This window comes from Chrysemys picta, chromosome 6 (assembly GCF_011386835.1).
Source record: "Chrysemys picta bellii isolate R12L10 chromosome 6, ASM1138683v2, whole genome shotgun sequence".
Taxonomy (NCBI): Eukaryota; Metazoa; Chordata; order Testudines; family Emydidae; genus Chrysemys; species Chrysemys picta.
Window position 1 is genome coordinate 34208910 of NC_088796.1, and position 22147 is coordinate 34231056.

Here is a 22147-nt window from a genome sequence, read left to right on the forward strand (position 1 = left end):
ATCCTGTTCTCTGACAATGCCAGGTGCCCCAAAGGGAATGAACAGACAGGCTATCATCAAGTGATCCATGCCCTGTCACCCAATCCCAGCTTCTGGCAAACAGAAGCTAGGGATACCATTCCTGCCCATCCTGGCTAATAGCCATTGATGGACCTATCTTCCATGAATCTATCTAGCTCCCTTTTGAACCCTGTTATAGTATTGGCCTTCACAACACCCTGTGGCAAGGAGTTCCAGAGGTTGACAGTGTGTTGCATGAAAAAATACTTTCTTGTGTTTGTTTTAAACCTGCTACCTATTAATTTCATTTGGTGGCCCCTTGTTCTTGTATTATGAGAAGGAGTAAATAACACTTCCCTATTTACTTTCTGTATACTACTCATGATTTTATAGACCTCTATCATATCCCCCCTTAGTCGCCTCTTTTCCAAGCTGAAAAGTCCAGTCTTATTAATCTCTCCTCATATGGAAGCCGTTCTATACCCCTAATCATTGTTGTTGCCCGTTTCTGAACCTTTTCCAATTCCAATATATCTTTTTTGAGATGGGGTGACCACATCTACACACAGTATTCAAGGTACCATGGATTTATATAGAGGGAATATGATATTTTCTGTCTTATTATCTATCCCTTTCTTGATGATTCCCAACATTCTGTTTGCTTTTTTCACTTCCGCTGCACATTGAGTGGATGATTTCAGAGAACTATCCACAATGACTCCAAGATCTCTTTCTTGAGTGATGACAGCTAATTTAGACCCCAACATTGTATATGTATAGTTAGGATTATGTTTTCCAATGTGCATTACTTTGCCTTTATCAACATTACATTTCATCTGCCATTTTGTTGCCCAGTCACCCAGTTTTGTGAGATCCTTTTGTAGCTCTTCACAGTCTGCCTGGGACTTAACTATCTTGAGTAGTTTTGTATCATCTGCAAATTTTGCCACCTCATTATTTACCCCTTTTCCCAGATCGTTTATGAATATGTTAAATAGGACTGGGCCCAGTACAGATCCCTGGGGGACACCACTATTTACCTCTCTCCATTCTGAAAACTGACCATTTATTCCTACCCTTTGTTTCCTATCTTTTAACCAGTTACCAATCCATGAGAGAACCTTCCCTCTTATCCCAGGACTGTTTATTTTGCTTCAGAGCCTTTGGTGAGAGACCTTATCAAAGGCTTTCTGAAAATCTAAATACACTATATCCACTGGATCTCCTTTGTCTGCATGCTTGTTGACCCCCTCAAAGAATTCTAGTAGATTGGTGAGGCATGATTTCCCTTTACAAAAACCATGTTGACTATTTCCCAACAAATTATGTTCATCTATGTGTCTGACAATTTTGTTCTTTACGATAGTTTCAACCAATTTTCCCAGTACTAAAGTGAGGCTTACTGGCCTGTAGTTGCCAGGGTCACCTCTAGAGCCCTTTTTAAAAATTGGCGTCACACTAGCTATCCTCCAGTCATTTGGTACATAAGCTGATTTAAATGATAGGTTACAGATGACAATAAGTAGTCCTGCAATTTCACATTTGAGTTCCTTCAGAACTCTTAGGTGAATACCATAAGGTCCTGGAGACTTATTACTGTTTAGTTTATCAGTTTGTTCCCAAACCTCCTCTAATGACACCTCAATTTGGGACAGTTCCTCAGATCTGTCACCCAAAAAGAATGGTTCAGGTTTGGGAATCTCCCTCACATCCTCAACAGTGAAGACTGATGCAAAGAATTCATTTAGTTTCTCCGCAATGGCCTTGTCATCTTTGAGTACTCCTTTAGCATCTCAATCGTCCAGTGGGCCCCCCCTGGTTGTTTAACAGCTTTCTGCTTCGGATGTATTTTAAAAAAATGTTGCTATTACTTTTGGAGTCTTTGGCTAGTTGTTCTTCAAATTCTTTTTTGGTCTTTCTAATTATATTTTTACACTTCATTTGCCAGAGTTTATGCTTTTTTCTATTTTCCTCATTAGGATTTATCTTCCACTTTTTAAAGGATGCCTTTTTGCCTTTCAGTGCTTCTTTTACTTTGTTGTTTAACCACAGTGGCTGGTTTTTGATTCTCTTGCTATGTTTTTTTAAATTGGGGTATACATTTAAGTTGAGCTTCTATTATGGTGTCTTTAAAAAGTTTCCATGAAGCTTTTGGTACTGTATCTTTTAATTTCTGTTTCACTAACCTCATTTTTGTGTAGCTCCCCTTTGTGAAACTAAATGCTACAGTGTTGGGCCACTGTGGAGTTTTCCCCACCACAGGGATGTTAAATTTAATTATATTATGGTCACTATTACCAAGCAGTCCAGCTATATTCACCTCTTGGACCTGATCCTGTGCTCCACTTAGGACTAAATCAAGAATTGCCTCTCCTCTTGTGGGTTCCAGGTCTAGCTGCTCCAAGAAGCAGTCATTTAAGGTGTCAAGAAACTTTATCTCAGCATCCCTTCCTGAGGTGATATGTACCCAATCAATATGGGGATAGTTGAAATCCCCCATTATTATTACTGAGTTTTTTATTTTAATAGCCTCTCTAATCTCTCTGAGCATTTCAGAGTCACTAACACCATCCTGGTCAGGTGGTCTATAATATAGCCCTATTGCTATATTCTTATTTTTCAAGCATGGAATTACTATCTATAGATATTTTATAGTACAATTTAGTTCATTTAAGATTTTTACTTCATTTGATTCTTCGCTTTCTTTCACATATAGTGCCACTCAGATCCTCAAAGGTATTTAGATATTTCAATGAAAATTAGGAGCCTAAATACTTTCAAGGATTTGGGCTTTAGGCCTGGTCTACACTACAAAGTTAGGTCGACATAAGCCGCTTTGTGTCGACTTAGTTGTGCATGTGTCTACACTTAAATTTATCTGCCATTCATGTAAGTGCTTCATTACAGCGACACATTAACGCAACCTTGCAGCATTGAGCTATAGTTGATGTACTGAGGTTAACACAGCGTGAGTGTAGACACTGTGCTACTTGTCTCAATCCTCACAGTCCTCCAGCAGCTGTCTCACAATGCCCAACACTGACTGCTCTGGTCACAGTTGTGAACTCTACTGCCCAGGGGTCGTGGAGACCAGATGGTTCCCCTCTCCTTTAATACCCTGCTGGTTTTTTAAATTCCTTTTCCTGATTGTCCAGCATGGCGAGCACACCTATCAGCTCTCCATTGTTGTGTGCAACTGTCAGCTGACCGCCCCAGCTACATGCTCCAGACATGTTGCACCAGATCTTAGATCTCCTGGGCCAGTGTGGAGAAGGGACTGTGCAAGCACAGCTATGGAGCAGCCATAGAAGCACCAATGTCTATAAGCAGATTGCACGGGCGATGCAGGAGAAGGGATACAACCAGGACCAGCAGAATTGGCGCATGAAAGCATATTGTAGGCCAGGTAGCCCAACAGTTGATCTGGTGCCAAGCTGCAGACATGTCCTTTCTACAAAGATCTGCCTGGCATACTTGGTTGAGACCCCACCACCACTCTGCACACCACCATGGATACCTCCAAAGCAGGGCTGGCTCCAGCGTTTTTGCCGCCCCAAGCACCAAAAAAAAAAAAAGGAAAAAGAAAAAAAAAGCTGTGATCAGTGGCACTCCAGCGACTGCTCTACCGCCGCCGCTTCACTGTTAGGAGGCAATTCAGCGGCAGGTCCTTCCCTCTGAGAGGGACTGAGGGCCCCGCCGCCAAATTGCCACCGTAGACCCGGACGTGCCACCCCTCTCCGTTGGCTGCCCCAAGCACCTGCTTGCTGCGCTGGTGCCTGGAGCCGGCCCTGCTCCAAAGAGCCCAAGCCACAGGCCCCTGGCATGAACAGTGAGAACCAGGAGATGGAGGAAGAGAATGGAGGACATGTGACTGGAGGGGGATTCATATATGCTACGAGCCAGGACCTCTTTGAGATTCCACCTCAGTCCACTCAGTCCCAATAGGCGAGGCTGATGCAGGGGAAGGAACCTTGGGTAAGTGTGTAATTTGTATTTCCCATAACTTTCCCTTGCCAATGGAGCCCCTGCCCATCTGCAAATCTTAAGTAGCTCTGAGCTGCTCTTTCTTCTCCCATTTCATCAATGGGTGACAATAGTGAGCTCCCAATTCTGTGGGCCTTCAGGCCACTGGGCTTATGCTATCATTTTCAGTGTAGCACAAAATGAAGAATCCAAACAAAGGAATGGAGCATTTCACCCTGGGTTTACTCCTCCAGGTTGATGTAAATTCATTTGATATTTCAGGTGAATAAACCGGGCAATTTTAAAGGAAAAAACTGAAAAATCCACACTGACATGCAAAATACAATTGACATCCACATGCAAAGTGCATTGACATCCAGATGCAAAAGTAGGACAAGATACTCTTTTGCTCAAACAACAAAAATAAAATGAAAAAGATGAAGCTACTTCCCGATGCATTCATAATAAACTTCTGACAGAGGGGCACACTGAGAAAGATATAATACCTAACAAAATCCTAACACACATTACAGAAGTTCAAAAATTCCTCTGCAGTCACCGTCAGCCTGATGGTTGGTTAATTTAAAAAGGAAAGTAGACACATCTACTTCTCAGTGACTCTGGATGCAACTCTCAGGGGCATTATGGACTAGATCCTGCCCTGTGCACCAGTACAGCCCAAAGGCCAATCTGCTTGGACACAGGAGGATTCCCAACATATATAGGTATCCTTTATGATGTAGGCCCAATGTAGTGACTTCTCAAGCACCCCCACCCCACATCCAGGTGCTGGTGGGTTGGCTCCCTGATGCCTCAACAGTCATGGGCTGCCAGAATAGGCATGGAGGGCTGCTGGCAGCTGGTATAGGTGAGAATTGCTCTCAAGCAGTTCTCATTTGTGCTAGGGACTGGCCCAGTTCCTGGATAATCCTTGTATGGGAGCAGAAGGCAGAAAGGTGGCTTTAAGGTTCCTTTGCAAACACATACCCCTGTAAATTTGTATCAAGTGCCCCTCAGCCACACCAGAGAATCAGGGCCTGATGATGCTACTGTCATAATCTTAGTGGGAATCTGGCTTGATCTAATTAATCGCAAAGACCTGGAGCCACCAGAAGGACAAAATGGAAAAATGATTCAGAGAGCTGGGGAACTTTTCCATTAGACAGACAGCATGGCTGATCCCAAATAGAAAATTACTAGATTGAGCCCAAAACAGGGGAGCTGACAAAAAGGAGTTGAGTCCCTGCCTTCTCTTCTAGTATTTCCAGTTGAACACCTACACTTCTAGTTTTAAACCTGTATGAGAAGATGGTGTCCCAGTGCACTGTATCAGAATGGTAGGAGCAGGTGGAAATAAAGTCATGGAAGACAAGACCGTTGAATTCAATATATTGACAATGCTTAAAAGACCTGCACATCTGCCCAGCCACCTCATCACATTTGGACTGTTTTGATGGAAACTCTGTAACAAGTATTAAAAAAAAACAAAATAAGTGAGTAAAAGAATATTGGTATCTCTGGGCCAATTCAAAACAGCAGTAAACATCACTAGCTTGTAGTCTGGGGAGTGGATTATTATATTGTTGTGTCTTATTTATAGAACTAAAAGCTTTTCATTTGGACCGTCTTATATTTTAGGAATAAATATTGAGTATGAAATTATGTATTTACCTGGTAAGCTTTGTGTTTATTTTAATAAAAACTTGGAGGGGGGAGGCTGGAGGTTTTGATGCAATTTGGTGTGTTTTATCAATGTATTCCCTACTGAATTATGGTAACAGTGATGTCTAAACACACTGAAAACAGATGTAGCAGATTCTGCCTCTGCTGCCCAAAGCAGAGCCATCACTGTTCCCAGGCATTTCAGTTCGGATGGCAAAGGGCTTCCGATGAGGAGGGAACCAGATTGGAATTGTGCCAGCACTGAGCCCTCATAGTTCATAGACTCATAGACTTTAAGGTCAGAAGGGACCATTATGATCATCTGGTCTGACCCCCTGCATGCTGCAGGCCACAAAACCATCCCTACCCTTTCCTTGACTCTGCTGATGAAGTCCCCAAGTTCTAGAGGTGCCTGAAAAAAATCACAGTGCCCAAAATGTGATTAACCATCCGAGGGTCACGTTTGTGATTCATTTGCATTAAATGCAGGAGACCATATCTACTCTAATTTTTAGGATAACGGTGTGGTTTGCAAAGACCACCGGTCTCTGGTGGATGCAAGATAGCACCTTTACCAAGTAGCCTGCCACTCAGATCAGATGAAGCATTGCTCACAGGAAACTGTACTGTCTGCAAGTCACACCTTCATCATCATGCTATGTATTTATAAAGTTCTGTTGGTGTGCATGGCCCTGTGCAACAGGCAGATACTGTAACCTTAACTGAGAAGTCCTTGACTTTGAGCCTTTAAAATCTCAGCTAAGCCATGCTGGGCAGGGACCAGTGGATGTGCAAAGGAGTCCCTGATTGTGATCTTCATTCTCTTATGTACCATAGAAATGGAAACTTCTTATATGACATATTAATTGGAATGTTATTTGGTTCACAAGCTAGCCACACAACTTTGAACTGGTAGCTACAATTTAAATGTATCAGTTCAAACCTTTGAAACTGCTATTTGCACTTCTCTTTACCAGATAGAATTCTATTGCATGTTAACAGGCAGCGTCTCTTTTTCCTAAGGCTGTCTGCTTTATCAGAACAAGTTCCAGTAAGAAAGATATTCTTCTTCTACTGTTATTGAACACACTGTTATTTTTGCACAAACCCAAGTAAATGAATATGCCTGATGCAAAACAATGTTTACTTGCAATTATTTTTAAAAATCCATTGTAATTTAATGTACAAAACCATGTAGTGCTCACAGTAGCTGTAAAATATATGTACAGTTGTATACAAGTCAGTGTCTAAATGTGATCTTGTAAACTTCCCGGATTTAAAATGCCAGTAATAATAAAGTGTAGTATGCTTAATATACTTCAGATAGCATCTTTGGAAATGCACACACTATCTAAAATCACTATTTTAGAACCTCACATTCGTTCTAACAAGATTGCTGTGAAAGAAACCAGGCAACATATTTCTTTCAAAGATATCTCAACAACAGTAATATTACCGATAATAAATAATTGTCTGTGAAGGGACACTAACAACTTGCAAGTCACATTTCTGTCTGAAAATGTTCTACCTGCTCTAGTTACAATACCCACAATCACTATAACTGAAGGAAGTTGCTGAGGCAATTTTTTTTCCAGTTCGTTTGGGGTGTGTATTTGACTAGTGTGTACAGTCAGTTTTGCTGTTTCCCCTGTGTAGTTAGTTAGTTGCTGAAAAGACCCTCGTAAACACCAACAGGGGAGCAGAGAACCTCTTATTCACATTTTAATTAAATTTTTAAAAGTTTCAAGGCACACACACTATTTACGGAGTTTTTAAAAAAATCCAAATGGGCAGTGTCCCTTTAAGAATCTCTCTAAACCTGCTCAAAAGTTGGAAGGGTCACAACAATGGCTTAAAAGGAAAAAACACACCACAGCTCTATTGTGGTAAATGCATCTTTTCCTTTAAAAAAAAAATTGCTTCCAGTTTCTTCTACAGACAAAGTGGAAGTCACCTCGGGGGACTAGGGTAGACGGAACAGTGCTAAGTTCCAATGCAGGCAGTGCGAAGTTTTCATTGGAGACCTTGGCCAGTGTAGTTAGCTGATCGTTTCCTGGCTCAGCTGGGAACCCATCTAAACTTGTAGCCCCCGGTGGCTGTCCTGATAGTGAAAGCATTTCCTTGGGGGAAAGCTAGTGTCCGGATCGTGCAGTGATCTGTGATGGAGGTCCTGAAAGACACGCCTTCCTCCAGCTCGCTGTTACTCAGATCCACCGAGCTGCGACTGCTGCAAGTCTGCAGTCCGCTGAACGCCCCGTACATGTTAATAGCCTGGCTCTGGCTGTCCGGAGCTCGTGTTGCCTCCGCCTGCAGCCGAGGGCGCTTCGCCTCTCGGTTCTCATCAATAGTCTGCAGCGCCGCGTTACAGGTGTCTGATATTTCCCTCAGGATTTCATCCACTTCTGCGCAGTCCTCCTGCCTAGCCGCGTACAGCTGCTCCAGGCTTCTCTTAGCTGAGTTCCTGGGAAGGAAAGCGTCGCCCCCCTCCTTGGGCTGGTGGATCATCAGTTTCTGTGGGTAAAACAAAATGCAACAGGTTGCTTTAAACCGATCGCCGTGGCTCCCACTGGGCGCATCGCGTGGGCCGGGGAGTTGTAATATACCCGCGTGGGAGCTTAGCTTTGGCTTCGGCTCCGCGTTTCTGGCCTAAGGGCGCCCCCTGGGGGTCTCCGGGCTGCAAGCCCCGTGCAGTGAAAGGAATCGCTGCCATTATCGCTCACTTTTATACCCTGAGGATAGTGAGTAATGCTTTGGAAAAGAAACCAGGAGGAAACCGGAGCACTTACATCGAGCACACAGGCCAGCTGCTTCGCCTGGCTGGCTAGCTCCTTCAGCTGCACGTTTCTTTCCTTCAGGGAAGTGATCTCTTCCTGCTTTTGGGTTAATGTCACGTGCAGCTGTTGAACGACAAGGTGTCAGTTTGAAATCAAACATTTCCTCTACCGTAGAAAGTCAGGTTACAGCTCACACGCGTGCACGGGCGCTGTAGTGTGCACACACCGTACGCAAACCGATTTAGCCTCTTTACCTTTGCAAATAGTATTGATTAGTAACCAGGGACCGTTCAGAAGACGACTTTGCCCAACAAAGCTAGCAAGTGGGGCGCAATATGTGACACTTGCAATCACTCAGCTATCAAGCCAGGACCAGGTAATTTGGAAGGAATATAAAACGTAGACAACCCCGTCTGAGTAATCTCTGCAATACCTGATCAGGATGATTTTAGGAGCATTCGTTCTACCTTCATACCTGATTGTTTTCCACCAGTGCATCCCCTAACGCTTTCTGGTTTTGGTCTGCCACATCTTTCCAGTACTGTTCCGCGGAGTTTTGCAAGTTCATGTGCGGAAGAGGATTGTTTTGTGACGGTTGAATACAAGGGCTAAAGGCTGATCCGTCGCCGAGAGGGAAAGTGAAATCCTCAGTGTCCAGTGGAGGGGGCATTAAGGAGGATGGGTCTATGGAGGAAATCACAAGAGTGAGATCATATCTCTTTACGCGGAAAAACCGTAAATATCTGAACTGGTGTTTAATTCAGTTGTGTAAGTCTGGACACCCTACTAACGTACCACAGCATTGGTATGTACCAAACACACACATTTCGTTTGCATTTCCTTGGGGTTGGACAATATTTTAAAAAAATCAATATGTCAGTGCAAACTTTTCTTAACGAATGCTACATTGGTGCATTCAGTTATGTAATGTCCAATGACTAAACTGATAGCAAATTAAACTGGTACCCAAAAAGACAAAAGCACGTGAGGGGACCAAAATGCAATGTATGAAGCTAGGGGACCAAAGGAAGTCGGTGCTCTGTATGAATAATGGTGTTAACATTCAATAAGAAAAGTACTTGCCACATATAAAACTATCGACAGCATCTCTGAACTCCTGGAAGTCGAACTCGGGTTCAGGTTGCAAGCAGTGGCTCTGAAACATGTAAAGGAAACATACAAGTTAATCAGTGCATTCAGATTCGTCAATCAAATCTGCCCACACACTAAGGACGGGTCTCCAGCGCTGCTTCGATTTGCTTGTCGGTGTTCACACACTCTGTTGTGTTCACACTCACATACCTGGAACTCTAGTCCCCAAGCTGGACACTGGAAAGGGCAAGCTTGTACTGCCATGGTTAGTGTAATAGCTGATGCGCAGCACTTTATGCCTCTACCAGTACAAAGGTAAATGTGGCAGGTGACTAGTAATTGAAGAAAAGAGCAATCTCTGATCCGTTAACCATGATGGCACGCGTTGGGCTGCAGCCTGCCTGCCCTGGGGCCCCCATATAGGCTGCTTATTCTATTCTCATTGGTTAGCAACACGAGCCAACCATATTCGTCCAGCCTGCCCATTCCTCCAGAGTCGGTGAACGATTAACCTGAGCACTTGTGCTACAACAGCATTTCTCCCACACCTCGCTCTCTGTGCGCCTAGGCGGGTGTCTGTTCACAGAGAACCTCTTGCCTTCCTGCGGATCGCTTTATTCCTGCACAGTTCCTCTCCTCTCTTCCAATCTCTCTCTCTCTCTCTCTCTCTCGATTTTGGCTGGATGGAAGAAAACACACTTTTCTTGTGCACCCATATAGCATTCTGTATGAACAGTACATCTGTGATCGTGGCCAGAAGCACGGTGTGGACAAAGAGCATCCTGTCAAATAACAGTCCTTTAAAATATGAACTTAGCTCGTGTGCAGTTTCACGCAGGTATTGATTACACCAAGGGGAAAGAAAATTGTGCAAAAAACAATGTGCACGGTTACCTTTTTAAAATGTCTTCTTGCTACATTCTGTCATCTATTTGTCTGCTCCACTACACAACATAAAGTTCCAGACACAACAAAAGCTCCACCTGTGTTCTCTGGCATCCTCCCGCGCAGATTCAGCTGGTATTGCAGAGGACACAGCTAGCTGTATATGTGTCTTTCATATATATATTTCCCGTTTCTATTTCAGATCTTATGTATTCATCTTTTAAACATGCAGCAGCCAGACTCCTAGCTAAGACAGAGCAACCAGGAGATACCACTCTGCTCTCATTCTCAGATTCTGGATCCAGGTAAAGGTCCTTATCCTAATCTTTCAAGGCCTGAATGGGGTTGGGTCTAGCTATCTTAGAAACCATCTCCCTTTTCCATCACCCATCAACTGTGATCAACAGGGATGCTGCTATTAATGAAGCTCTGCGCCTAGCTTTATTGGTCTGGATACCAAAGTCATTGGGTGTATCATAAATACATAGCAAGACATGACCTAGGGACAAGACTCTTGTGGCAGGAGTCCCTCCTTAAAAATGGAGATCAGGATGAAAGCAATATATGTCACTTTTAAGGTGCAGTGCAAAAGTGTCTCTCTTTCAGCAAGTCTTGCCCCAACAATGACGGCTGCAGAATAGCCCCGTTCACGCAAGAGACACAATAAAGAATAACCCCACTCAAGAGAGCAACATAAGGAGGGAGAGATGGAGAGACCTTGGACAGAAATTGTGCCCATTTTACAGATGGGGGAATTGAAGCTCAGTGAGGGTAAGTGACCTGCAAAGAGATGTCTGTCACAGTTGGGAATGACAGACTAGAACTCAGATCGCCTGACTCCTAGTGGTCCTGAACTATAACTACAGCACCACTCACTCTCCCAGTGAGCAAGCACTTCTATCAATAACCCCCTTTCCTACATTTGTACCAGAGTTATCTTTTTCTGATCTCCCACACTTTTGGAGTGAACCCCAGTAATTTTATCTTCATTTCAATCCCCCAAAATGGAGTGTTTTGACAAGTAAAGGGGCAAAGCACTATTCAGCTAAATGCCTATTCACACAGCCTCTGTAATTCAGTTCAGCTTGGAAAAAGAGAGTGCTGCAAAACTTTTCAAATGGTGTATCTAATGCAGGGAGCTTTGAAACCGTATTGTAGGATTTTTCATTCATTTTATTAGTGGCTAGTAGATAGAGCACTGGACTGGGACTCAGGAGACCTAGGTTCTATTCCTTGCTTTGCTATTGGCCTGCTGGGTGACCTTGGGCAAGTCATTTCCCTGCACTGTGCCTCAGTTTCCCCATCTGTACAATGGGGGTAATGATACTGACATCCTTTGTAACACACTTTGAGCTCTACTGATGAAAAGTCCCCTAGAAGAGCTAGCTATGAATATATTATTACAATAGCATCCAGAGACCCCAATCACAATCAAATCCCCATTGTGCTAGGAGTGGTACAAACATTGCAAGAGACAGGTCCTCCCCCCGCCCTCCCTGCAGGACAATCATGTGAGGAAAGAGATGGTGGCATAAACTAGCAGGGCTAAATGGCTTGGAATAAACAATGGAGAGCAGAGGTCCCTACTAGCCCTCCACTTACCCAGTCTGTGGATTGCTTCCAAAATGCTAGGCGGTATTTATTCTGATTTACACATTTCTTATCCCATTTCAGGAAGAGTCTCAGCCTCAGGAGTGGCTGATTTCTGACCCTTTTGAAACCCAAGGCGGTTCATTTCTGTTAGAGCAGCGGTTCTCAACCTGTGGGTCGTGACCCCGTTTTAATAGGGTTGCCAAGGTTGGTGTTGGCCCTGGGCCCCAGCAAGTCTGAAGCCCAAGCCCAAGCTCCACCGCCCAGGGCTAAGGTCACATGCCCCCCCACCCAGGGCAGGAGCCCTTGGGCTTCAGCTTTGCACACACCCCCAGGGCAGCGGGGCTCAGGGGGGCTCCGTCTTCAGGCCCCCCTCCTGGGTTGTAGTACATTTTTGTTGTCGGAAGGGGGTCACCATGCAATGAAGTTTGAGAACCTCTGTGTTAGAGGTTTCTGCTTTACTCGCTGGAGGGTCTGTATGGGCCAGATCCAAAGCTCACTGATGTCATTGGGAATATTTCCACTGATTGCAACAGGCTTTGGAGTATGCTCCATGTTAGCACCAGGATGAGTAAGAAAGAGGCCAATGTCTGTCTTTAGTACCTAGGTGTTTCCAGAACACAGGCACTGAGTGCCCCCTTCTCCAATTCCCGCACTGGGTCCTCCGTCTTCGCCATACAGCCTAGAGCTGCTCGTCGTCCCTAAATCAACCCATCTGCGACAACGAGAGAGGGTGGGACAGATGGGAGAGCAGGGGGATGAAGCTGAGCCAACACTCAGCTTGACGCCGGCGGCATTCAATGAAGGGGTGGAACCAACACCTGTTCCGAGCTGGAACCAGGGGGAAGATGGTCCTGTCTGACTCCGGATTTGCAAAGAGAAGGTCGCTTGGCCCCTGTTTGCTTGTCCATAGGCTCGCCTTGTTTTACGTGCAGAGCCTGCTGTTCGGGGCATGACTGACCTGTAGGTGATACTTCCAAACGAAATACACAGCGAGCTCATTAAATAGCTCCCCTCCCTTTGCAGCAGCCAGGGAATCAAGGACTCGTTGGGGTGCTTTGGGAAGATGGCTACGTCTTAACCCTTATGAACTGCCCCAGAAGTCAGCAGGAGAATTGCCTAAGGGAGCTCTATTAAAGGGTAAGCACTTCAATATATTCAGAGACTCGTCCACCGCTTGCACTGATAGCTACCAGAATGCCTTGATCTTTTCTAAAGAAGCTGAAGTTTACAAACCCCACCCATCACTATTTCTGAGCGGATTCGATATAGCAAGTAGCCATCCTAGCTACCTGCCCGTTCATTTAAAGGCTTGTTAACCGCAGCTTGCCTTAGAGGAAGGAGGTAAGAGAAGTGTCTCAAACGTGCGTGGAAATGCCTCCTCTTCCTTTGCAAACGCCCGTGCGCCAGATTAAGTTGAGGAACAAGTTCATCTGAATTAAACTGGGGGATATTCAGAGGCTGCCTAGTGGGGGGGGGGGTGTTTCCGGGTAGGTGAGGGGGTGTCAATTCGGCCTCAGTTACCTGCGGGGCAGCTGCAACACTAGAAGTCTCCTGCTGAAAGACCGAGGTGCAGTCTGCTAAATCTTGCCAGTCGATAGTGGCAAGTGCTGGGGGGGAAGAGAAACAGACATTTACAACAATGTTCATTGTAGGTGGCAAGTGCTGGGGGGCAGAGAAACAGACATTTACAACAAATGTTCGTTGGAGGCGACAGGTGCAGGACAGCGCAGCAGCCCCTTTGACACCCACTTTCCGCTCTTGCCCTGGTCCTTGCCCAGACGAGGCTAGGAACAAGCCCGGGGACTCCTGCTTTCACACAAAGCGGGGAAGGGGTTTCGCATTCACCACAACTCACCTAGCTCTACCGTGTCGGGAGGCTGGTCTCTGTAAACTGCCACTGGAGTGGTGCTGGCAAAGCTCTTCCGCGGCGCGGGACTGTCTCCCAAACGCACCTTCCTCTCGAGCTTGGCTGGCTTCTTGCCTAGCCGGCTGCACAGATCTCGCACCCTGTTGGGACAGATGCTGTCAAAGGCTTTCCTGCCGCTGCGGTTCTGCATGGCGCAGGCTGGACCCGGGGCCTTAGCTTAGCTCTGGCTTTTGGGACCCCGTGGCTCTCCCCGCGCGCGGCTCTCTCCGACACGCTCTTTGCAGGCAAACCCGTCCAGCGCCCGGCCCAGAGGCTGCACATGGCCGTTACGGGGCTGGTTTTGACACCGTTGGAGGGGCCCCGACCGGTCTCCAGGGCAGCGGGTCCAGGGGGAGCGGAGAGGGGGGTGAATGGAGAACGGGGGCGGGGCTGGCTGCGGAGTGAGCGCCAGAGGTGGCGCCTTCGCCTTGGCACAATCTGCGCCCTGCAGAGGCGCTAACAGTCAACCTGGCAACAGGGCATCGCCTGCGTCCTGCAGCAGCGGCAGCATTGCGCCCTTGCAGCGCACATTGGCGCCGGCACAGGGCCGTATCCAGCTGGCTTACGCCCAGCCCCGAACCAGAATCTGCTCGGCTGGACTCTCTGGCTCCAGCGAGCCAGGGATCTGACGGGGCTCACAGCAAAGAGCTGGGGAGTCACAGGCTAGGGGCTCACACAGCACGGTGATGGGCGAGAGAAGAACTCACCTGGGCCATAGCTAAAGACCTTCCCATGCAGGACACTATCATTCAATAAGTGCAGGTATTAAAAACATGACTCTGACAAAAAGGGGGGGAAATATGTAACTCCTCCAGAATCATGGACATCAGAGGTGAAACCGCGTTATATCCTCCAAACTATCCCTCTACCAAAGCAGGATACCTCCTTATATTACATTGTCTAGTGCGTGGTCCAGAGGAATTTTAAATCCAAGGCCCCTTGTCTTTTATTCTTTGCAATATCCCCCTCATCTAGATTGTATCCACCTGTCTGTTTTTTCCGGTTTGCAGAGTGCTGTGCTACACATAATCACCAGTATCTGAAAAAGACGGTGTTTTCTGAAGCACAAACTTCAGTAATAGCCCTGTGTACAAAGAGATCAACACAACTAACTGTAATGATGGCTAGGATATGATGTCTTTTAAAATGCACAACCTGGACCTGCTAGCGGGTGGCTCATACTTTAAAGAGAAGACGGGTAGCAACTGTGTTTGTACAGGGCCTAGCACAATGGGGTTCTGGTCCATGACAGAGATTCCTAGACCATATGGTAATATAAATAAATAATAATAATGAATAACTAGTGCCCTCCACAATGACCTACAAAATAGGAGAGGACCCTAGCAAAAAGCAGGCAGTGAGGTTTTTCAAACCATCTGTTACTTGCGGTTTACTATACATTACAGTATAAATGCAAACAGGCCTGTTTGGGTGTGTCAATATACATTTTTAAATGACTGTGACACATCTAAATGCATTGCACTCTCTACACAGGTAGGCTTTCTAGTCTCCTAACATTACAAGTGACTCAGGTAAAGGTGCCTTAAGAGACTGAAACATTTGGATTCCCCCCTGGAAGCATTTTGGTCCTTATCTAAAACTGTATCTGCAGGACTGCATTTCCAAAATCAAGCTATAGGTTTGACTTTACTTGGCCCTGTTTTTGTCCATTTATGCCTTAGTACATTCATTACCTTTTAGGATCAGGACCGATCAAAAACTTTGTTAAAACTAGGTTGATAGCAGAATAAAGAAGGAGAAACAATGATGTCTACACTGCAATGTAAGCCCAGGTTTAGTGGGACATGAGTCAGCTGACCATGGGTTACAGAACACAGAGCTTGAGCATCCATACTGATTGTTAACTCTAAATTAAGATTTTCCTAACCCCGGGGTTTGAACCTGGGGCTCTATTATGCACACTGTAGCACAAAGACTTGAGTCAAACCAGCCATAGCACAGACTCCTTTGTGCAACGTGGCCACTCTAGCGCTTTGACTGTGGTGCACTGTGGGAAAACTTGACTGTCCACGCTGCAGGTTTCCAGAAGTTTGAACAGCTCACCAACACAGCCTGCCAAGGCGTCATTTCGGTCTGCGTACTCCCAGCGACTGGAGCCAGTGACACGGAGGAGGCACCTTTTCAAGAACTTCTTTTGCTTGCGCAGCGCTTTCCCTCCTGTGTCAGGAAATGGGCAGAGCTTCCATGAGTGCTGGTGGACATTTCGGCGGTGTTTTCTGACCCACCTAAGGCACCTGACAGAGCTTATAATGGAGCTGGAGGAGGAGAATACAGGCATGACAGACTTGAACTGGCTGATGCTGCTTATGACTCTCAGTAGAGCTGCTGATGCCCCTACCCCACACAGACTGGTGCTTCTGATGCAGGGCCACATGCACAGATTGGTGGGATCACATAGTCATGCAGACCTGGGATGACCAACAGTGGATCTAGAACTTTTTCATGAAGAAAGCTACATTTCTGGAGCTTTGTGATCAGCATGTCCCAACCCTCCAGTATAAGATACACGTGACTTGCCTGTCCTGAAGCAGGTTGCTGTTGCTGCCCCAGACTGCTACAGGTCCACTGCCAACCAGTTTTGTGTGGGGAAGTCGACGATGGGTAAAATGGTGGCAGATGTTTCTGAGGCAATCAGACCAGAGGTTTACCCCAAGGTGGTGGGCATAAAAGATATTCCTAAAGTAATTGCTGGCTGTCAGAGAATGTGGTTTCCAAACTGCACCAGGGCCCTTGATGGGACTCAGGTGCCCATAGTTTGCCCTCCTCAACGAACACATAAGTACCTAAAGCACAAAGGGTAATAATTGTTATACAAGCCCTTGTGGACCACAGAGGTCAATTTATGACTGTCAGTGTGAGATGCACTGAAAAAATTCACAATGCAATTATTTTTTGCTGATCGGGCGTCTACATCCATGGACAGGCTGGGACACTAGTCCCACCAAATGACATTGTCATAAACGGAGTTTCTATCCCCACCATTATTCTTGGGAACCCTGCATTTCTCCCTTTGTCTTAGCTTATCAAACAGTACCATGATTTCAGAGGCCCTGACAAAAGACTGTTTAATTACATTCCCAGACAGTGTAGAATGATTGTTGAATGTGCTTTTGGCAGATTGAAAGCCCATTGGAGATGTCTACAAACCCGTTTAGATGGCAGTGTCATTAATACTGTCCACATCGTGCTGTTCTCTTCACAATATTTGTGAAGCCAGAAGTGAGCCATTTCTCCCCAATGGACCTATGGCAGTGAGAAGCTGCTGAATCGGTACCCTCAGCCAGAAAGTGCCCCTAGCACACCTGGAACTAGATGCACCCAGGCAATAAGAGTCAGGGATACTTTGTGCTCCCATATTATGGACTTGCACTGCCCAGGGAAAAAGGGGGAATAGTACCCCTGTGAAGGTACTTGTGGTGGGTGAGAATGGGGCTCATTCATTGTGCTACATCATCTAATTTTCCAGATGCAGAATACAAGCAAGATGATGCAAATATATTTTAATGGAAAATAATACAATAATGCACGATTATTTTCTATTGGTTGGTATTTTTTAAGACCTGTCATTGTTGTTAATTCTTTAGCAATGAATTTCCTCTGTGGAATATGTACACAATTGCAAGGAAACAGACCATCATTGATCAGTGACAAAAAGTTTATTAAGAAATGCTTATACCGTTCTTTTATTCTTCCTGTGGCTTCTGTTAGTGAACTTAGTGTGCTTAGTGAACCATTTTCTAAATAAATAAACTGTACAGTACTTGGATTATATACACTATTTACACATTGAATGTAGATATATAAAATCTGTCAGTGCAACTAACATACAGTAATTAAATGTGCAAAATGTGATTTAATTTTTGTCATCTATCAAAACTCTAAACCAACATTGTAGAGTTCAAATAAATACAAATATAATACATTGATTAGTCAATTAAGTAAGAGAATAAGGCCAATACTGTTATCTTTAGAGGTATAGCAATTATTAGTTTTAAAAATACAATGCATTGATGAAAAGGAACCAAATTGCTCTTAAAATTCACAGATGCTTTGGATGCCATAAGAGGGTTTCAAGTGCATTGGTCCAGTTAGCTTAACTTCCCAGCTGCAGGCACTTTTCAGAAATATCCAGGGGGTAGTACATGCGGTAAAGAATCTCCGTTTAAAGACACCAGTAAATGCAGTTTGTCCGTGCAGTCCTGTAAAACCTCCTCCGGGTAGCCACTTATATGCAAGTCCAGTGGATTTTGGTGGTGCAACATCTGGTCTGCCAGTCCCAGGGAGCAAATGGCCAGAAGGGAGGGGGGATATTTGTTAAAAGCATAGTCGGCCATGCTAAGTTCGGCCATCCCTTTGGCCAGAGCTTTGGCATTGTTTGCCTCCTTGGTATCTGCCTGGCAGGACTCCACACGCAGGTGGGTGAAGTGCTCCAAGAAGAAGTTGATGGTCGGTGCCCCCAGGTTGAAGTGTAGTTTGTTTAGGATGATGCATTCCAGATTGCAGAGCTGCTGACGGGAGAAGACGTCGCAGCAAAGGGCTAGGAGCTGCTTCACTCTGGGCGGATGCACTTCCACCTGCAAGACACGCCAGCAGAAACATCACTGCAGTGCAAGCAGAGCCCAAGAAACAAATACAGCATTGCTACACAGGCAGAGAGCAACCCGCTCCCCCGCGCTCCAAACAGGGCAGAAGGCAGCTCAGAGCACGAGGCCGGCCCTGCATTCGCATGCCCTGCAGTGCATCAGCTGCAGGCAGGCCACAGCATCAGAGAGCTAAACTGCCACTGCCTAAGTGCCGTGCAGAGCGTAGTGAAATGATACAAACCCAGCGCGGTGCGCGTGAAACCTTCTTTAAAAAGCAGAGGAACTTGCGCGACTCGAGCAGGGTTACGTGCCTGAGCGGTTTCCCCAGAGATCTCGTGTGGCATCAGCCTTGTTGTTCACAGAGCTCAGTTCACCTCTAGAGTTAGGACGAGAGAAGCGTTTGTCCTCCGCTCATTCTCTCTTCCCCGACGGTGCCTGACGTTCCCGTCATGTGCACCCAAAGGGGCCCCCGCCGCCCGCGTCTCATGCCTAGTACCTGTTTGCACGCGATGAAGAGGGAAGTGACTCCCAGCAGCTGGAAGCAGTCGGCAGCCACTGGGGTGGTGGTGAGGAATCGGTCCAGGGTATTCACTGCCAGGCACAGGGACTCGAAGGAGAAGCCGAAGTGCCGGTGCACAGGGATCAGCCAGCTGATCAGCTTACACCGGGCCTCCGCCGTCACCTGCAAGAGAGAGAAGAGCTCAGTAAACCACGTGATACGTCTGCAAACTGGGAATTGCCACAGACTAGGCTACAATTTCCCTAGATACTGTCCGGACAGCTACGCCGTAACGCTGAACGATTTCAAGTAGCCAGACAGTGATATAAGGCGTTACTTACTCCCAGTGGCCACAAGCAGGGCACTTCATTGTACTGCCATAGCCCGAATGTTTAGTCAGGATAAGGATCTGGGCACATGCAGAAGAGCACGAGGCAATATACAATGTGTAGACTGAAGAGAGCCGGGGAGAGGGACGTATGCAAAACCCAGCGTAGCCTGGACGTGTCTATATTGTACAGGCTAAACAGTGATGCGTGTGCAGAGTTCGGCGAGAGCGCGTGCGAGTAATGGGCACAGGCTCCCGGGGACACTGACAGGAATGTGCCCGCACTGTGGTGAGATGAAGGCGGGAGACTGGAAAGAGCAGGCACACGGGACGGAGCAGCGCCACATGAGCGTGTCCAGGGTGCTGCAGGACTCGATGCTGCGTCCAGAGCGAGAGGCGGGGACATGCATATGGAACAGAATGGGATTCCCGTGCACATAATATACAGCCTGAGGGTGAGGACAGTGCATGGAGAGAGAGGCGATGCCTGAGTGTCAGTGAGAGTGTCCACGTGTGCAGCAGAGACAGAGTGACGGCGAGGGGGTTGTGTGTGCCGTGATATGGCCTGGACGTGTCTAAGGAGAGTCAGCACACAGCATGAATGCACAAGACCGGCGTGCTTCAGACAGTGCTCTATGGAGAGGAGAGCACAGTCCGTGGGGTATCCGGGCAGGGCTGTGCGGGGCGCGGGGGTCCGTGGGGTGTGCGGGGCGCGGGGCCCCGTGGGGTGTGCGGGCCGGGCTGTGCGGGGTGCCGGGGCCCGTGGGGTGTGCGGGCCCGGGCTGTGCGGGGCGCCGGGGCCGTGGGGTGTGCGGGCCCGGGCTGTGCGGGGCGCCGGGGCCCGTGGGGTGTGCGGGCTGGGCTGTGAGGGCGCGGGAGCCCGTGGGGTGTGCGGGCCGGGCTGTGCGGGGCGCGGGGGCCCGTGGGGTGTGCGGGCCGGGCTGTGCGGGGCGCGGGGGCCCGTGGGATATCGGGGCCGGGCTGTGCGGAGCGCGGTGGCCGGTGGGGGCCCTTTGGGTGTCCGGGCCGGGCTGTGCGGGGCGCCGGGGGGTGTGCGGGGCGCGGGGCCCCGTGGGGTGTGCGGGGCGGGCTGTGCGGGGCGCGGGGGCCGTGGGATGTCGGGCCCGGGCTGTGCGGGGCGCGGGGGCCGTGGGGTGTGCGGGCCGGGCTATGCGGGGCGCCGGGGCCCGTGGGGTGTGCGGGCTGGGCTGTGAGGGCGCGAGGGCCCGTGGGGTGTGCGAGCCGGGCTGTGCGGGGCGCGGGGGCCCGTGGGATATCGGGGCCGGGCTGTGCGGAGCGCGGTGGCCGGTGGGGGCCCTTTGGGTGTCCGGGCCGGGCTGTGCGGGGCGCCGGGGGGTGTGCGGGGCGCGGGGCCCCGTGGGGTGTGCGGGGCGGGCTGTGCGGGGCGCGGGGGCCGTGGGATGTCGGGCCCGGGCTGTGCGGGGCGCGGGGGCCGTGGGGTGTGCGGGCCGGGCTGTGCGGGGCGCCGGGGCCCGTGGGGTGTGCGGGCTGGGCTGTGAGGGCGCGGGGGCCCGTGGGGTGTGCGGGCCGGGCTGTGCGGGGCGCGGGGGCCCGTGGGATGTCGGGGCCGGGCTGTGCGGAGCGCGGTGGCCGGTGGGGGCCCTTTGGGTGTCCGGGCCGGGCTGTGCGGGGCGCCGGGGGGTGTCCGGGCCGGGCGGGTAGCGGGGGCCCGTGCGGTGTCCGGGCCGGGCTGTGCGGGGCGCCGGGGGGTGTCCGGGCCGGGCTGTGCCGACCCCCGCCCGCGCTGTCCTACCTGCGGCTGCTGGGCCAGAGGCTCGCGCGGGTGGAACTTGCTCTCCAGCCCCTTTCGGAAGCGGTACCAGCTGGCCCCGTAGTCGCGGAAGGCCTGCAGCTCTAGCCGGTCGGCGGGCTCGGGGCTGCCGGGGTGGCAGGGTCCCGCGGCGTCGACCTGCAGCGGCCGCTCCCCGGGGCAGCTCGGGCACTTGCTCTTCTTCACCGGCGTCCGGAGGCCGAGCCCGCGGCAGAGGGGCTGAGCCCGCTCCTCGGGGGTCGCGCCCGCCGCCCGCCGCCGTTTGCTGGGGGGGCTGCGCGGCCGGCCGGGGCGCTCGTGGCTCAGCGGGTGCGTGACCATGGCGGTGCCCGGCCCATGTGAGGCGGCTGCCGCGGCGCCCGCCTATTTAGCAGCCGCCCAGCCCCTGCTGCTGACATCACCCGCGGAGCTTTCCCGGCTAAAGACCCGCTCGGCCGCCAGCGCCACTCGCCGCCCCGGCCCATCGCTCCGCAAGCCGAGGCGGGGCCAGGCGCTGGGGCAACGGCAGCGCTGCCACCCCGCCAGCACTAGCAGCTTCGGCACCAGGCTGAGCAGCAGCAGCGCCGAGCCCCAAGCAGCGCCGCTGGGTGCTAGTATTGAGCCAGCCTCTGTCAGCGCGCAGCCTTGTCGGGGAAAGCCCCTGCGAGGGCACTTCTCACCCTCCGTCATTGAAGCACCTAAATCCCCTGGGCAAGGAGTTGGTCACGCTGTGGCACTGACGATGGGGCCAGGATGGGAGGGACCGTTCTGGGTAATAAACACGGTGCAGCCGGCTGGACACAGGGATACAGCTGCCGGGGCTGGTTTTACCACAGAGGGCCTGCGCCCACTGAAGTCAGTGAGTTTTGCCCGTGGGTCTGGTAGGATCGGGCCTCTCCAGACACGCCTGGAGAATGCGTCGTCAAGGTTAGCGCTAAATATCGGATGAGTTAGATGAGATGGAGGATTTTTTTTCCTGTCCCGGGCTGAAGTAACACCCATTCCTTCTAGTAATTAAATCCCCGCCCCAGCAGTAACACGTGCGCAGGCAGCTACTGAAGGGATGAATT

The 22147-nt window shown here is 49.2% G+C and overlaps 2 protein-coding genes across 2 annotated transcripts; both read right to left on the reverse strand.

Annotated features, from left to right (window-relative positions):
* Nucleotides 1-6752: 6752 nt before the first annotated feature.
* On the reverse strand, nt 6753-14310 carry MCIDAS (multiciliate differentiation and DNA synthesis associated cell cycle protein). Its single transcript, XM_065549932.1, has 7 exons — nt 13825-14310; nt 13491-13576; nt 9702-9857; nt 9479-9555; nt 8875-9154; nt 8412-8522; nt 6753-8136 (listed from the first exon to the last, which is right to left on the reverse strand). The coding sequence occupies exons 1-7, from the start codon at nt 14024-14026 to the stop codon at nt 7684-7686; spliced, it is 1365 nt and encodes a 454-aa protein (XP_065406004.1). The 5' UTR covers nt 14027-14310; the 3' UTR covers nt 6753-7683.
* Nucleotides 14311-17875: 3565 nt separating this feature from the next.
* On the reverse strand, nt 17876-21550 carry CCNO (cyclin O). Its single transcript, XM_065598924.1, has 3 exons — nt 21081-21550; nt 18976-19161; nt 17876-18470 (listed from the first exon to the last, which is right to left on the reverse strand). The coding sequence occupies exons 1-3, from the start codon at nt 21417-21419 to the stop codon at nt 18015-18017; spliced, it is 981 nt and encodes a 326-aa protein (XP_065454996.1). The 5' UTR covers nt 21420-21550; the 3' UTR covers nt 17876-18014.
* Nucleotides 21551-22147: the final 597 nt, after the last annotated feature.

Excerpts from the sequence above, each read along its gene's own strand:
- MCIDAS (XM_065549932.1), bottom strand. The coding sequence starts at position 14,026 with ATGCAGAACCGCAGCGGCAGGAAAGCCTTTGACAGCATCTGTCCCAAC. Across the intron at positions 9,155-9,478 it reads GATAGTTTTATATGTGGCAA|ACACCAGTTCAGATATTTAC; the intron begins GTACTTTTCTTA and ends CAACTGAATTAA. Across the intron at positions 8,137-8,411 it reads AGCTGGCCTGTGTGCTCGAT|AAACTGATGATCCACCAGCC; the intron begins GTAAGTGCTCCG and ends TTTTACCCACAG.
- CCNO (XM_065598924.1), bottom strand. The coding sequence starts at position 21,419 with ATGGTCACGCACCCGCTGAGCCACGAGCGCCCCGGCCGGCCGCGCAGC. Across the intron at positions 19,162-21,080 it reads CTCTGGCCCAGCAGCCGCAG|GTGACGGCGGAGGCCCGGTG; the intron begins GTAGGACAGCGC and ends TCTCTCTTGCAG. Across the intron at positions 18,471-18,975 it reads TCTTCATCGCGTGCAAACAG|GTGGAAGTGCATCCGCCCAG; the intron begins GTACTAGGCATG and ends CGTGTCTTGCAG.